General features: G+C 42.4%; 1 protein-coding gene across 1 annotated transcript in view; it reads right to left on the reverse strand.

Moving 5' to 3' along the window:
- The window catches only part of LOC126418852 (glucose dehydrogenase [FAD, quinone]-like), a 101,372-nt gene that overhangs the window by 41,021 nt on the left and 41,929 nt on the right, over positions 1 to 18,422 (reverse strand). The window contains exon 3 of the mRNA XM_050085839.1: positions 11,830 to 12,038. Coding sequence (XP_049941796.1) covers positions 11,830 to 12,038 — 209 coding nt within the window. The remainder of the gene's footprint in view (positions 1 to 11,829; positions 12,039 to 18,422) is intronic.

The raw sequence follows: 18,422 nt of genomic DNA on the forward strand, positions 1-18,422 counted from the left end.
ATATTATAGTATATAAAATTCATCATCTGTTGTTAGCGAGCGTGAGAGACAAATCCTAGTCATTTTTCGTGGAGCATAACTCAACAACAGTGAAGCATTTTATACTCCAAGGCGATTAGTGGTTGTTGAGGCTTGAGTCACAGGGCGAGTGAGCGCAGCGCCGCCGCGGCATTTGGTGCCAGCAGGTGGGTCCTAGAAAGGTCTGACACGTGTGGCGTTGAAAGGCAGATAGTCTGCCGAGAAATCTTTCGCAGAAATGTTATTGGACGGAAGTGTTATTACCGGTGTGTCGGAACGTGTAGTACCATCAAACTCTGGATTGCAGTATTCAGACTAAAGGCGCTATAAAATTTAGGTAACGAGCTGATTCGACCACAAGACATCGCATTCGGGCGACGCGCTGTTTACACGTAGACCAGGGGTGTAGGCGTAGCATAACGACTTCAGCAGAAGACAAGACATTCTCAAGGAATTGTCGCAGCCTACCGTGTTGCCATATTGTGCAGATAGCCGAACTTGGAGTATTGTCAGCGTGGTCAGTTTATTTGACCATATTACGAGAACCGAAGACTTACATTCCAGGGCGGCTTGCCATCGGCCAGATTTTATGTCGAAGAGTATAAGTCCAAATCACTGTCAACTGATGAAAAACACAAAAGTGGCATGGCGTATGATGTCCATGCTGCGATTGCCTGTGGATAAGTAGTTAGCAGATTTCACCCGCTGACTGTGATGTGGACGCACATCTTAAGGAGAGACACAGCTGCAAGGGAAGTAGCCATATTAGTTAGTTTTTATTGTTCTTCTTTATGTTTTATATTGGTCGCTTTGAGAGGATTTTATACAGCAATACTGATTATGAGAGCTTGAACTTCCAAACAATTGTTTTTAACTCTATACATAGTCAACAAAAGCAAAACAAGGATAATGGAATGTAGTCTAATTAAGTCGGGTGATGCTGAGGGAATTAGATTAGGAAATGAGGCACTTAAAGTAGTAAAGGCGTTTTGCTATTTGGGGAGCAAAATAACTGATGATGGTCGAAGTAGAGAGGATATAAAATGTAGGCTGGCAATGGCAAGGAAAGCGTTTCTGAAGAAGAGAAATTTGTTAACATCCAGTATTGATTTAAGTGTCAGGAAGTCATTTCTGAAAGTATTCGTATGGAGTGTAGCCATGTATGGAAGTGAAACATGGACGATAAATAGTTTGGATAAGAAGAGAATAGAAGCTTTCGAAATGTGGTGCTACAGAAGAATGCTAAAGATTAGATGGGTAGAACACATAACTAATGAGGAAGTATTGAATAGGATTGGGGAGAAGAGAAGTTTGTGGCACAACTTGACCAGAAGAAGGGATCGGTTGGTAGGACATGTTCTGAGGCATCAAGGGATCACCAATTTAGTATTGGAGGGCAGCGTGGAGGGTAAAAATCGTAGAGGGAGACCAAGAGATGAATACACTAAGCAGATTCAGAAGGATGTAGGTTGCAGTAGGTACTGGGAGATGAAAAAACTTGCACAGGATAGAGTAGCATGGAGAGCTGCATCAAACCAGTCTCAGGACTGAAGACCACAACAACAACAACAACATAGTCAATATTTTAACAGTTAACATTTGAATGAAACTGTTTCCCTGTCCGTAACTAGAGGGGATATTGGAGTATCTGCGTGGAATAATTTATCCTTTGTATACTAATTTATCCTTTGTATTCTATAGAGTATTTTCAGTAATATGCGATTCTACTGTTTCATTTCTCCTCATTAGCAGTTTTCTAATTAGGAATAATTTTTATTTGACCGCGAGGTGCCAGAGTGAATCTGTAATGATCGCACACAGAAGTTTTTCGCTGATAAGCTCTTGTACTGATAATTACTTCGTAACTTTGAGATGACAGGTGGTTGGACACAAACATAACAAATGGGACACGTTAGCTCAAGTACTTCAATCTATCTATATTTACACTCACATACTGGTTGACATTTAAAAGAGACCGGATTGAGAAACATTTATATAAAACAAATCTAGTAATTAAATATGCGTTTAGTCTGCATTTCACAGACTACAAAATTCCCTCCTGTGGTGAACGGTCATTTAAGTATTAGTGTGAAAAACAATTAATTTCATAAAAAAAGTTTCTAGCAGTTCACTTTACAGCAATTGTTTGAAAAACAATATTTAACTGAACCTGATCCGAGAAATGTGATTGAGCTCAATAAAACTTCAATTTCATCACACGCAATAAAAGCACTGTTTTAACTAGACTTTATTCATCACAGTACCTGTATTGAGTAAGAATGAATTTGGCATTTTACGTTTTGAAGTCAGCTTCGTCGTATGTTTCACAACATTTGGTACATTTACTATAGCATGGTGGTTCCTTATTTATAAAAGTGTGATGCATTAGTTGATAACAGATTATCACATTTTAGGACGACGTTTTTAATGTGTTATAAGGGTGACTGGCCCATCCTTCTTTGTTTCTAAGTGGTCAGCCTGTCACATATTCATGTGTATCTAGTTATCTATTTTAATTCTCTTCTTGTCTTTCTTAGATTTACTTAACAGTTTTAGAACATCTGAACAGTTTTAACGCTATCTTCTAGGATGTGAGCTAGTGTGAATATGAGGATGATCATCGGCGTCCGCAGCTCGTGGTCGTGCGGTGGCGTTCTCGCTCCCCACGCCCGGGTTCCCGGGTTCGATTCCCGGCGGGGTCAGCGATTTTCCCTGCCTCGTGATGGCTGGGTGTTGTGTGATGTCCTTAGGTTAGTTAGGTTTAAGTAGTTCTATGTTCTAGGGGACTGATGACCATAGATGTTAAGTCCCATAGTGCTCAGAGTCATTTGAACCATTTTTGAAAGATCTTGCGAGTGAACGTATAACAATAATAATAATGACAATAACAGACTAATAATGAATGAAGTTTATTGCATTTCAGAACGAGGCTGACAATTAAAAATAAATGGAAAATAGGCTGGTCGTTCATGATCTTTAATTTCAGGTTGTACACCAGCGAAGTGCCAAATATAAGCCGAATCGGTTTGTTCGTGTTTGATGAGGCCTTCCCCTTGTCCCTTGTCGGTGGAGCATGAAATATACAAAAGGGAGGAAGTTTAAGCTGTAACGTCGTGTCGAAAAGCTCGAATTGGTGCGGATGGTGAAGGAAATCTACTTTGTTTATAACATTCCGGCATTTACTGTTGCAGATTAAGGGGAAGTGGAAATGGCTGGACGGAGATTTGAACCGCTATCCTGCCGAATGCAAATCTGAAGTCTTACCAGTGCGCCATCTGGCTCGGCAACGGGATGTGCGACGCTCGGAGAGTCTTTTGGCAGAGGGCTGTGAGGTTGATTGCTTGGTAACACATACCAGAATATGCTTGTAACTAGAGTACCGCACACTCCTCAGTACTACTGGTACCGTATGTGGGTGAGACGTATGTTGACGGGGGAGGGTCATGAATTGGCATCCCCTCCCCCCAAAAAAACATTTTATTACAAGTGTTCGTATATTTAGATATACGAGGAGACTTCTAAAAGTAAGTTACGTACTATTATGGCTGGTCAAGGAGCTTTTATTAAATACTGAATTACACTTCAAAGTGAGGTAGATACAGAAGACTCGTTCATTAAGTAACACAATACATTCTATTTCTGAAAGCAGTTCGGTTTAGTCAGGGTTCTAATACACCATATTATCTTCCACTCATTTGGTTACGAAATCCTAGTTTTAAAAAGTAATCTCCGTCCAATTCGACGGCCTTACGCCATCTTACTGAGAGGGCCTTTGTGCCGGCATGGTACCACTCCACTGGCCGACGTTGGAACCAACGTCTTGCTGCATCATCAACCTCCATGTAGTCCATCCACGTATTGCTTCTCGTTGAGTGCATCCTTCGTTGGGCCAAACAGATGGAACACGGAAGTTGCGAGACCCGGGCTGTAGGGAGGATGAGGAAGAACAGTCCAGAGTTTTGTGAGCTGCTCTCGGGTGTGCGGACTTGTGGAGGCCTTAGGTTGTCATGGAGAAGTAGTAGTTCGTTCACATTTTCGTGGCGATGAACACACTGCAGTCGTTTCTTCATTTTCCTGAGAGTAGCGCGAACATCTTCAGAGTTGAGTACCCCATTACCAACAGAGGCGTCCCGTTGAGGAGCGAGGTGTTTGGTTGGGCTCTGTCCATCACTTCGAATCAGAGTGTCGGCACGTTCCAACAGTGCAGGAGTCGCAGCTGTGTGCGGGCGGCCGCCCCTCTGCAGGTCGGACAGGTTCGCGCGACCTCGCGAAGATGACAGACGCGCCGCCCAACGACTCGCCGTGGTTTTGTTCACTGCCAGGTCGCCGTAGGCAGTCTGCAAGCGCCCCTGAATATCTGCGCTGCTCTGGTTTTCCACCAAAAGAAACTCAGTGACAGCTCTCTGCTTAGAACGCACCTCCGCTGCAGCCTACGTAAGTGCCGCCACCTGTCGGAACTTCGTGAAACTACAGGGAAGCAGGCGTATTACTAGACGTTCCACAACAAATGCCGCATTTTTCTAACCGAAATTGGCGGAGAAAAAATATGTTGCATTAGTTATTGAACGTCACTCGTATTGTCAACGTAATTACCAGGTCTCCGTAAACAAACGGCAGAACGTTGTGCCAATCGTTGAATTCCTGGACGTTAGAAATCCTCTGAATCATTCGTAAACCGTTTCATGGTCATCGGGATGTTATTGTCGTGTAACCACTCTGCCACAGGCCATGCATTATGAACAGGTGCTCCATCGTGTTGAAATATCGCCATCCCCTAATTGCTCTTCAACAGTGGGAAGCAAGAAGGTGCTTAAAACATTAATGTAGGCCTGTGCTGTGATAGTGCCACGCAAAACAACAAGGGGTGCAAGCCCCCTCCAGGAAAAACACGACCTCACCATAACACCACCGCCTCCGAATTTTACTGTTGGCACTACGCACGCTGGCAGATGACGTTCGTCGGTATTCGCCATACCCACACCCTGCCACCGGATCGCCGCATTGTGTACCGTGATCCGTCACTCCACACAATGTTTTTCCATTGTTCAACCGTCCAATGTTACCTCTCCTTACACTAAGCGAGGCGTCGTTTCCCGTTTAACGGCGTGCTGTGTGACATATGAGCAGCCGCTCGACCATGAAATCCAAGTTTTCTCACCTCCCGCCTAACTGTCATAGTACTTGTAGTGGACGCTGGTGTAGTTTGGAATTCCTGTGTAATAGTCTGGATAGATCCGTGCCTACTACTCATTACGACCCTCTTCAACTATCGGCGGTCTCCGACAGTCAACAGACCAGGTCGGCCTGTACGCTTTTGTGCTGCACATGTCCCTCACGTTTCCACTACACTATGACATTGGAAACAGTGGACCTAGGGACGTTTAGGAGTGTGGAAATCTCGCGTACAGGCGTATGATAGAAGCTATACCCAGTCACCTGACCACTTTCGAAGTCCGTGAGCTGCGCGGAGCGGCAAATTCTGCTCTCTCACGATGTCTAATGACCACTGAGTTCGCTGATATCGAGTACCTGACAGTAGGTGGCAGCACAATGCACCTAATACGAAAAACGTATGTTTTTGGGGGTGTCCGGTTACTTTTGATCACATAGTGTACATGCTAAAGGCGACCACTCACAAACTGACAGTACTTACCGTCAACCACAAACCCGAGACAGTTCATGTGTCCACAAGCAGAACCGGCAAAGGACCAGTATTTGAGTAAAGGAACATAGCAAGGGGAAGACCCTACAATAAGAACAAAAGTAATAGAAATAATGGCATCCCGAACGTAGGTGGAGATTAGTGAAAGAAACCGCACTCGCTCCCATTTACGCGACCGGAATGATAGCAGGGACAACGGCGAGTGAACAATTAGATTGTCTATAGTATGAATTATGACGTCGTCAAAGTTTTAACAGTTTGTTACTGTTAAAGTTCATAAATCAGTTCCATGAAAGATGTAATTTTAAAAATTTTCGGACGAATACTGTTCAAATCCATTATTTTAGTGAACTGAAGTTTCTAGGTAGTTGCGCTAAAGCAGTGTAAATAATTATATTATTTTTATTATTATTGTTAATGAATTAAAACATTTTTATATTGTACTGTAACCATTACTAAAAGAGGAGATATCTGTGGCACGTTCAACCTGAGAATTACACAACGTATTTTTCTCTCTCTCTCTTTTTTCTGTAGATTATTGTCTGTCACGCGGTTCAAGGCCGAATACATTAGCATGCAAAACAAAAAGAGAAACAAAGATTCTTGGCTGTTGTCATTTCCAATGCTTGTGCGCACTGTAGAGAAGAACGAACGCCACAACTCGTTATCTATTCAGCACTGAGTGAGAAAGGAGCATCTATTTACACGAGAGTTTGCCTTAAGAACGGTACACACCAGTACATGTTCGTCTGCAGCTGTCTTGTCCTGGAAAAAAAAAACACCGGTGTACTCCCTCAGGAGACACCCTATGTTAGTGACAAACAGCTATCAGGGCTCGGGTTTGCTCTCACCCACACAATGTATCCGGTAGCGAAGTACTCAATGCACGTGAAGTAACGGCTAATTATGATGCTTGTCGACTGCACTGACTAGGATAAAAGAAATCACATTTGGAGAAAGAAGAATGTTAGTTTCCTTCTCATCTACCGCCAAAGGCTGTAAATAATTAACTACATACTGTATTGTGTTTCAGATATTATTTGTCAGTGGATAAGATTTTTAGTACCTAATTAAATGGTACTTATAAAATATGCATGTAACTAATGAGCGAGTAAAGACTACAGGGAAATGCCATTAGGTCAGTGAGGAGATTTACCGTTGCACAAAGAACGTGCTACGATCCTGCCTTTTCAGTACTCTTTGCGAGGAATGCGTTTTTGTGATGTTAAGGAGTGAACGCGATGGCGAGCAGACGTCAACGAAGCCTCGGATAAATTGTGTGAAAATGGTACATCTGGAATCGACGGTTATACGGGGTGGTCGGAAAGAGTCTAAGAAGTTTGTAAGGGTTGTGTTGAGAAATAACTGTTAGGAAAGCAAAATCCATACGATGCGCCGTTTCCGAGTTACGTAGCATTGAAGTTTGCCAAAGAGGTTGTTGCGCATGCAAATTCAAGCAGCCTACCAGAGACCGCGTCGCTAAATGTGTTCTTTGTGCCGGCCTTAGTGACCGTGCGGTTCTAGGCGCTACAGTCTGGAACCGAGCGACCGCTACGGTCGCAGGTTCGAATCCTGCCTCGAGCATGGCTGTGTGTGATGTCCTTAGGTTAGTTCTAAGTTCTAGGGGACTGATGACCTCAGGAGTTAAGTCACATAATGCTCAGAGCCATTTGAACCTACGGCTGGACCATAAACAAGCTCTAACACACATTATTAAATACATAAACAAATTAAACAAACATGTATCAAAGGAATAGCAACAAAAGGTAGGCCACTAGCCTAATGTCTCTGTGCTTTCTAAAACACCGTAAATATTTAACCAATTTCTTCATGAATAGTATATATCGGATATAAACAAAGACATAGATGAATAAATATATTTAATAGCTACCGTTTTTTCGTGTAACAGTGGAGTAATTATGGCCTTACGCGATCGATAGTAATCGGCAACTTTGACCTCCAATAACTCATGTACTATTCAAGTTACATGCTTGTAATTTATACCAATTTAGGTTTACACTAATAGCTTTCTAAACACACGTCGGTCGACGAAATCGGATGAAGCGTTTCGATTTTCGAAATTCGTTGCTGGGTGTTACTTGTATAATTTACCGTCAGATACTAAACCTTAAACTAATAAAGATATTGAAAATCTGATTACACCATCTGAATCGTCGTGGGAATAATAGTAATGTACACGTTTCTTTTTGAAGTATCATGATTCATCTGGCTATTATTAATTTCTGTACGAACTGTGAAATGTCTGCCATGATGGTTTCACAAAGTGCGCCGTCCTTGGCGCTCTCGGCATACAAGTCTCCTCCATCGACACAGCGTCGCCAAGGGATTCCCAGCCACGCGCTGGGGCTGCCTACGCCCCTCTTGCCCGGCTATTAACGTTCAGCACCAGGTGTTTGCTGCCGGGCCCCGGCTTGCCGTGCGGCCGCGCCAGCTCCCAACTTAGAACATCTTCGAGGCGGCTCAACTCGCCCGTTACCTCACAGCCTCCTGATGCCAATTGGGGACTTACAACACCGAATTGTAGCGGCTGCGGTCAAAGAAAACCATCATAACGACCGGGAGAGCGGTGTGCTGACGACACGCCCCTCCTATCCGCATCCTCAGTGAGGATGACACGGCGGTCGAATGGTCCCGATGGGCCACTTGTGGCCTGAAGATGGAGTGCTTTTTGTAGGCTTCTCCTGGCTGTTGTGAAGACAGGCGCAATTCCCAGTAGCCTATGGCAGTGCGCTTTGTCCAGCCTGGAAATGGTGGGTCTGACGTTCCATACTCCCTCCATTGGAACTGTGAATGAGGACTGCTGTGCTGGCTAAATGACTAAAGATTTTCCCATTGCGGAACGTATTTCTTCACCACTTGATGGAACTAAACTTTCCAGAAGAGCTGGCAGGAAACAACCCTTCGCAGAGACTTTATATAGCCTATGAACGTGCCTCCATTCTACTACTGACATTGACTGACTGCAAACCATGGTAATTAGCTAATTTCGTGCAGTGGTTTCGAGCTCACGAAATCTAGAAGTCGGGCGGCTCCCAACACGGCCGTAGAGGGGCGTATGACCCGTGACGCAGGCAGTAATGTTTTAAGTGTGTCCAGCATTTCAAGTCTATACTGAGTCATCCTCAGCGCTGAATTAAGTTGTTCATACAGTACGGAAAACTTGAAAGTGTTGTCAAGTTATATACAATTTTAATTAATCATTTTCTGGTTATGTGGGTGAGTTTTGTGGTTATGCAAGCGTGCACGCGCTGCGTAAACGGAGGCCTTACAGCAGACCGCGGTCCCAGTAGCGAGCTGGGTGTGGTGTTCCGTGAACGAAGCGGACTTGGCGAGGTTTAGTTGAAACTTTTACGTTCCATCCATTTGTTTCCGTGGAAATTTCAGTGTGATGTTTTTTTTTCCTGTTTCGTTTTCGGTGCAACAGTTACTAGGCGGCGTCTGGGTGCTGTGTATTGACCGACAGCGATGTACATTTTCCATTTCAGTGATCGAATTTCGGAATCTTGCTGGAAATGGTCAGATTCGTACAGAGCATTTGGGACCACAGCGAGGCTGGGGACCTTCATTTAGACTGACTTTTTAAGTGTAGTAGTGCAGAGGATTAATCCGGGCCTGTGGAAAAAAGTTTCCGAGTAAATCTATGGTGTAGCGTGTCGCGAAATTTGTCTCGCCAGCAGTGAGTGGATTCCGGCCGCGGCCGCTGCTGGTATTTCTCGCGAAGCCACGGAAGTAGCTGAGTAACTTGGAACGTGGTCTAGGCACTGGATGTCACAGATCGGTCACGCTGCCAATGTCACCGTTGGAGATGTCGCTGTGCAAATGGAATCCCGGAGGAACCACCGCGGCTGAGCCAGAACCACGCAGATTTCGTCTACTGTCGGAGAGAGACAGCCGAGTTTTTCGTGGCTGGTTGTCAACAGTTGCATAAAATCGACGGAAGGAATCATTCGTGAGTGTCACTGTTACTAGCAGTCCAGCTAACACTGTGAAAAGAATGGTTACATTTTTCGAGCAGCTCCTCCCAACGCCCACATTTCTGTTGTCAGCGCTAAGCGACGATTGAGGTGGTGTAAAGAGCGACGGCACTGAATGACTTTAAGGTAGTGATGTGGAGAGGTGAACCACGCGATACCTGTGGTAACTCGATGGAACGATTTGGGTTTGGTGAATGCCTAGAGAACTGCAATTTTTCCTAGTGAGGGTGTGATGTCCTTATTGTGCTTTAAAAAGAAAAAAACGCTAAATGCGGAAGGAAATGAAGACATCTTATACCGCGCACGGTAAACGAACAGTTCATTTACATCTACGTGGCTACTTTGCAAATCACACTTACGTGCCTGGCAGGGGGTTTATGGAACCAGTTTCAAAATAATTGTCTATTATTCCATTGTCTAACAGCGCGTGGAAAAAACGTGCGAGCTCTGGTTTCCCTTATTTTATTGTAGTAATTGTTTCTCCCTGTGTAGGTCGGCGTCGACAAAATATTGTGGCATTAGGAGGAGAAAGTTGGTGATGGAAATTTAGTGAGAAAATGTTGCCGTAATGACAGACGCGCGTTTGTTTTAATGATCTCGACACCAAATCCTGGATCGTGTCAGTGACACTCTCCACCCGATTTCTCGATAGTACAAAACGTGCTGCTCTTCTTTGAAATTCCTCGATGTACTCCCTTAATCGTATCTAGTAAGGATCCCAAAGCGCCCAGCAGTACTCCAAAAGAGGGCAGAGAAGTGTAGTGCAGGCAGTGTGTTCAGCAGGTCTGTCGCATCTTCCAAGTGCTCTGAGAATAAAACGCAGTCTGTGGGTCGCCATCCCCACAACATTTTCTGTGTGTTCTTTCCAATTTAAGTTGTTTGTAATTGTAATTCCTAGGTATTTAGTTGAATTTATGGCCTTTAGATTTGACTGATTTATCGTGTAACTGAAGTTTAACGGATTCCTTTTAGCACTCGTGTGGATGACCTCTCACTTCTTGTTGTTTAGTGTCAATTGCCAACTTTCGCACCTTATAAATACCTTTTGTAAATCGTTTTGGAATTTGTTTTTATCTCCTGATTACTTTACTAGTCGATAAACGACAGCATCATCTGCAGACAACATAAGACGGATGCTCAGATTGTCTCCTGAATCGTCTATATAGATAACAGGGCCTACAACATTCCTTTGGGGATCAGCAGGAATCACTTCTGTTTTACTCGATGACTTTCCGTAATTTACTACGAGCATTGATGTTTCTGAGAGGAACTCGCGAATGTAATCGCAAAACTGAGACTATATCGAATAACGACGTAATTTGATTAAAAGTATCTTGTGAGGTAAGGTGTCAAAACCCTTCTGGAAATCTACAATTACGGAATCAGTTTTCGGACGCGATACTGTTTATATCAGCACGATAATGCACCCTGTCGTGAAACAGCATCTGTGAGGCATCCGTTTGTTTACAGTAACATTCTTGCGATGTTAAGAATCTTCAACATCGCAGCGCGTCAGCAATCGTTGGTTAATATATTAAAAAACCAGAGACCCGCCTCGATTGCGAAAGAAGCACCTAGTGTTAACCTAGGTTTCGTCGTAGATAACAGAACAATAAAACCCACAAGTGCCTAAGAAGACATTTGTCAATGATTAAAAGAACACCATAGCTATTCATTTATAAACGAAAAAAAGGCAAACACAAACAGTACATATGTACAAAGTCAAAACCACTACTTAATGGTGTACGCTCCACCTCACACCGGCCTATGTTCGATGGGCCATGACCCCGTGATGGACTGGACTCCCGAGAGTGTCGGCATCGAGCCTTTTGCGACGAGACAGAACGTCGACTTCGCCCCAGACCGCAGCACCCAACATCACTAACTTCTCTGGTATCAGCTCTTGAGGAAGAATGGGGTACCGTTCCTCTACAGACATTCAGACACTTCATTGAAAGTGTCCACAGCAAAGTCAAGGCCGCCGTGAAGCTGCAAATACTCGATATTAATGTCCACTAATAGGTGTTCGGACCCTTTAGATTAGATAGTGTGTGTGGTGCTGTGTGCTTCCACGAATACTCGGGGTTGGTTTTGTGTCCCCCGAGCTGTTAGCAGCGCTGCATAATGAACAGAGGCGAGCGCGGCCGTACTCACGGCAGGACGTCGGCCCAGCCCCAGCCGTCGTTGCCGAGCCGCTCCCAGTGGTCGTAGTCGCGCCGGTTGCCCCTGGTGTAGATGAGGTAGTTGAGCACGCTGGTGCCGCCCATCACCCTGCCGCGCGGGAACCGGCAGCGGCGGCCCTCCATGGCCAGGCACGACGTCGACGACGGCTCCGTCCGGTAGTTCCAGTTGGCATCCGTGAACTGCACCCAGCACACACACACACACAGCTGCACCAAACACGACTGCTGCTCGTAATGCAATTCTTAGCAAGTAGAAGCATGGTTTCTACTCCACCGTCTCAACCTTACTGTAGTCAGTATGTTGTTGTCGTTGTTGTTGTGGTCTTCAGTCCAGAGACTGATTCGATGCAGCTCTCCGTGCTACTCTACCCTGTGCAAGCTTCTTCATCTCCCAGTACCTACTGCAGCCTACATCCTTCTGAATCTGCTTAGTGTATTAATCTCTTGGTCTCCTTCTACGATTTTTACCCTCCACGCTGCCCTCCAATACTAAATTGGTGATCCCTTGATGTCTCACAACATGTTCTACCAACCGATCCCTTCTTCTAGTCAAGTTGTGCCACAAGTTTCTCTTCTCCCCAATTCTGTTCAATACTTCCTCATTAGTTATGTGATCTACCCACCTAATCTTCCACATTCTTCTGTAGCACCACATTTCGAAAGCTTCTATTCTCTTCTTGTCCAAACTATTTATCGTCCACGTTCCACTTCCACACATGGCTACACTCCATACAAATACTTTCAGAAACGACTCCCTGACACTTACATCTATGCTCGATTTCAACAAATTTCTCTTCTTCAGAAGCGCTTTCCTTGCCATTGCCAGTCTACATTTTATATCCTCTCTACTTCGACCATCATCAGTTATTTTTCTCCCCAAATAGCAAAACTCCTTTACTACTTTAAGTGTCTCGTTTCCTAATCTAATTCCACACGACTAAATTTGACTACATTCCATTATCCTTGTCTTGCTTTTGTTGATGTTCATCTTATATCCTCCTTTCAAGACACTGTCCATTCCTTTCAGCTCCTCTTCCAGGTTCTTTGCTGTCTCTGACAGAATTACAATGTCATCGGCGAACCTCAAAATTTTTACTTCTTCCCCATGGATTTTAATTCCTACTTCAAATTTTTCTTTTGTTTCCTTTACTGCTCGCTCAGTAATATCGGGGAGAGGCTACAACCCTGTCTCACTCCCTTCCCAACCACAGCTTTCCTTTCATGCTCCTCGACTCTTATAACTACCTTCTGGTTTCTGTACAAATTGTAAATAGTCTTTCGCTCCCTGTATTTTACTCTTGCCACCTTCAGAATTCGAAAGAGAGTATTCCATCAACATTGTCAAAAGCTTTCTCTAAGTCTACAAATGCTAGAAACGTAGGTTTGCCTTTCCTTAATCTTTCTTCTAAGATACGTCGTAGGGTCAGTATTGCCTCACGTGTTCCAACATTTCTACGGAATCCAAACTGATCTTCCCCGAGGTCGGCTTCTACCATTCGTCTGTAAAGAATTCGTGTTAGTATTTTGCAGCCGTGGCTTATTAAACTGATAGTTCGGTAATTTTCACATCTGATTGGAATTATTATATTCTTCTTGAAGTCTGAGGGTATTTCGCCAGTCTGGTAGAGTTTGGTCAGGGCTGGCTCTCCCAAGGCTGTCAGTAGTTCTAATGCAATTTTGTCTACTCCCGGAGCCTTGTTTCGACTTAGGTCTTTCGGTGCTCTGTCAAACTCTTCAAGCAGTATCATATCTCCCATTTCATCTTCATCTGCATCCTCTTCCGTTTCCATAATATTGTCCTCAACTACATCGCCCTTGTATAGACCCTCTATATACTCCTTCCACCTTTCTGCTTTCCCTTCTTTGGTTAGAACTGGGTTTCCATCTGAGCTCTTGATATTCATACAAGTGGTTCTCCTTTCCCCAAAGGTCTCTTTAATTTTCCTGTAGGCAGTATCTATCTTACCCCTAGTGAGATAAGCCTCTACATCCTTACATTTGTCCTCTAGCCATCCCTGCTTAGCCATTTTGCACTTCCTGTCGATCTCATTTTTGAGACGTTTGTATTCCTTTTTGCCTGCTTCATTTACTGCATTTTTATATTTTCTCCTTTCATCAATTAAATTCAATATTTCTTCTGTTACCCAAGGATTTCTATTAGCCCTCGTCTTTTTACCTACTTGATCCTCTGCTGCCTTCACTACTTCATCCCTCAGAGCTACCCATTCTTCTTCTACTGTATTTCTTTCCCCCATTCCTGTCAATTGTTCCCTAATGCTCTTCCTGAAACTCTCTGCAACCTCTGATTCTGTCAGTTTATCCAGGTCCCATCTCCTTAAATTCCCACCTTTTTGGAGTTTCTTCAGTTTTAATCTACAGTTCATAACCAATAGATTGCGGTCAGAGTCCACATCTGCCCCTGGAAAGATCTTACAATTTAAAACCAGTTTTTAAATCTCTGTCTTACCATCATATAATCTATCTGAAACATGTTAGTATGTAAAGAAGCAAATTATTACGAGCTGTCGCCTTGCATTGAAAGCGTAGCTTGCCGTGGAGCTGATTTTGGTTCTCGCGCTGGCGCAGCTGACGCTGGCTATTGGCCCGAGCGAGCCGTCTACTTCACATATTCTGCGTGCAATACGTTATGCATACTCTCAGTGAATCTGAAGAAGTACTATTAAATATTAAGCGATCTTTCTCACACTTAGTATACCAAACACAACCATATTGTTAAAATTTCAAATTATTAACTCCAATACTTTCGGAGATATAATTTTTTAAGTAAAACACATAATAATCGTGCTGGCATTGTGAAACTGAGTTCGGGACTCTAATGCATTCATCCAGAGCATCAACTGAAACTACAACCAAGAGAATAGGTTCATATAATCTAATTTTCTTTAGTTTCATTACAACAGATTTGGAAAATTATTTCATCGTGTTTTGGTTGTGTGAGAGTTTTGACGAGAACGAGAGAGTGAATGGAGGACATACGTAAAGTGAGAATGTGATATTTTATTAAAACTATGTAAATGTATGCGTGAGAAAGTTGTTGTGTAATAGGAGAATTTGTAACATATGTCCGAGTGAGCTTGACATTGTAAAAGGCAGCCAGATTATTAAATTTATTAGTGATTTATTTTCTGAAAAGAAATCGTCTTTTTTTCATTAAATTTTATTTAGTTTCTGAATTACGAAATTTGTAGTCTAAATTACTTGCGGTAGTCTGATTGGCTGACATTAGGAATACTGCGAGTATAGATGTGCCCGAGATGATCTGATTGGCTACTTAACATATTAGCCAATAGGAATTCTACATTTTCCTCGCTTTTGAATGGGGCTTTCTGCCTCAGATCTATGAGTCAATATCGTCGCTCGGTAGCCGTTTTCCTGTGTTAAACCGCGCTGATCAAATTTGTACCAAAATGAAAGAGTTCGTGCGTTTGATTGGTTCTCGTATCGCAGAAGAAAAGCGACTACAGTGTTCAATATTTTGTGAAACTTTGACACTTGCGAGTGATTCATTTAAGAAGATATTTGTGTGTAAACATTTCATGTCGTATATAAACTCTACGTGGGGTGTTTCCTGCGGTTTACGAGACATTACTGCGGGTTCTTCTTTACAAGAAGCCTACTGAACGACTGAATGTGTTAACTCGCAAGTAGCCGTGGGTCAGTGACAGTTTAGGACATTCAATATATCAGGTCGAACTAAATGTCTTCTGGCTGCTTTCAGGTGTGAACTTGTAACAGAGACAGTCGATACCATTGCGTAATTTATGTCGGATATTAAATATGGACCTGGTAGCTACTTTCCGTGTTTTAAAGACAATAAACCAAGATCAAGGAAATTTTAGACATTGTTTCAAACGAGTCATGAAAGAATCCTGAACGCTCAAAAGTTTAAATAACTTTCAGCTACTGTCCATGTGGCCTTTGTGTGGTAGGTATTTAGACGAATTTTCGTCAACGCTGCTTTTGTCGGCTAAATCATCATCTACCATCGCAGAGTGAAGGGGCAGACAACCTGAAACCTATCCAGTTAGGTGGACTGATTATTTAAGGACAGCAAGAGAGCAACCAGCCCCACCGCAAGTAGCCAGATGATTCGTGGACAGTGCTGGCGATACTCATTCTCGGACAGCTCATGATCTTAAAGTGGCGTTCCATTGGCATCTGTCAAATTTGGTGTGATTCGTGGTCGTTACGTGCATTTCTTACCATACAGTCGCATTAAATTGCAGGGACTCTCCCCCTCTCAACTGGTTAGAAGAAACTGCGCAAGATTTACGAGACATGGACATCAGAGAAGAAAACATAACAAATCGTCGAGATTTTGGAAGCTTCTGAAGAAGACTGGCAACTAATGGCCAGAAGAAAAGAATAAAAACCTGTAGTGGCATCAAGAAGAAATGTTGAGGACGGAAACCATCAAGGCAAGTTCAAACGCGCTCCTTAAATGGACAAAACGAAAAATGAAGTACAATAATAATAATAATAATGGAAATATACCAAATAGATCCTAAATTGATAAAGTTCCTAAACATAGTAATGAAAAATTGGAAAACCACACTTAATATCCAAACAAATTCAAATAATAGCACATCACAGTCAATACAGATTAAGCGTGGAATATACCAAGGAGACTCATTAAGTCCTTTCTGGTTCTGCCTTGCTCTGAACCCACTATCCAACATGCTAAATAATACAAATTATGGATACAATATTACTGGAACATACCAACAAAAAATCACACATTTGCTATATATGGATGATCTAAAACTATTGGCAACAACAAATCAACAACTCAACCAATTACTAAAGATGACAGAAGTATTCAGCAATGATATAAATATGGCTTTTGGAACAGACAAATGTAAGAAAAATAGCATAGTCAAGGGAAAACACACTAAACAAGAAGATTACATATTGGATAACCACAGCGACTGCATAGAAGCGATGGAAAAAACAGATGCCTATAAATATCTAGGATACAGACAAAAAATAGGAATAGATAATAGAAATATTGAAGAAGAACTAAAAGAAAAACATAGACAAAGACTAACAAAAATACTGAAAACAGAATTGACAGCAAGAAACAAGACAAAAGCTGTAAATACCTATGCTATACCAATATTGACTTACTCATTTGGAGTAGTGAAATGGAGTAACACAGACGTAGAAGCACTCAATACACTTACACGATCACAATGCCACAAATATAGAATACATCACATTCATTCAGCAACAGAAAGATTCACATTAAGCAGAAAGGAAGGAGGGAGGGGATTTATCGACATAAAAAACCTACATTATGGACAGGTAGACAATTTAAGAAAATTCTTTATAGAACGAGCAAAAACTAGCAAAATACACAAAGCAATCACTGATATAAATACATCGGCTACACCATTGCAGTTTCATAACCACTTCTACAACCCTTTAGATCACATAACATCAACAGATACGAAGAAAGTGAATAGGAAAAAGAAAACACTACATGGCAAGCACCCGTATCATCTAACACAGCCACACATCGATCAAGACGCATCCAACACATGGCTAAGAAAAGGCAATATATACAGTGACACGGAAGGATTCATGATTGCAATACAGGATCAAACAATAAACACCAGATATTACAGCAAGCATATTATTAAAGATCCCAATACCACAACAGATAAATGCAGACTTTGCAAACAACAAATAGAAACAGTAGATCACATCAAAAGCGGATGTACAATACTAGCAAGTACAGAACACCCCAGAAGACATGACAATGTCGCAAAAATAATACATCAACAACTTGCCATACAACATAAACTAATAAAACAACACATTTGCACATACAAGTATGCACCACAAAATGTACTGGAGAATGATGAATACAAATTATACTGGAACGGAACCATTATAACAGCTAAAACAACACCACATAAGAAACCTGACATCATACTCACCAATAAAAAGAAGAAATTAACACAACTAATCGAAAAATCCATACCCAATACAACAAATATACAAAAGAAAACAGGAGAAAAAAATTGAAAAATACATCCAACTGGCTGAGGAAGTCAAAGACATGTGGCATCAGTATAAAGTTGACATCATACCAATCATACTACCAACTACAGGAGTCATACCACACAATATCCACCAGTACATCAACGCAGTACAGCTACATCCCAACGTATATATACGACTACAGAAATCTGTAATTATTGATACATGTTCAATTATCCGAAAGTTCCTAAATGCAATGTAACATATACCGTACAGTTAAAAGGAATTCACGCTTGATCAAGGTCCGCATCACTTTCCGTTTTTAACCAGACATAACGTCTGAGAAAGGAAAGAAATAATAATAATAAATGGATCCAAAGCTGCCAACCAGTTGCGAGAAAAGGTGTTTTTATTCAACCTTTGACGACGGTTTCGAAGGATGTAAACATGTCTTCCCCAGAAATACATCGAGATGACTGGGTGTGTGTGTGTGTTGTCCTTATCATTTCATTATCACTCATGAAACTGGCGAGATTGGGCTGAGCTAAGGTTGGGAAT

This window comes from Schistocerca serialis, chromosome 9 (assembly GCF_023864345.2).
Source record: "Schistocerca serialis cubense isolate TAMUIC-IGC-003099 chromosome 9, iqSchSeri2.2, whole genome shotgun sequence".
Taxonomy (NCBI): Eukaryota; Metazoa; Arthropoda; class Insecta; order Orthoptera; family Acrididae; genus Schistocerca; species Schistocerca serialis.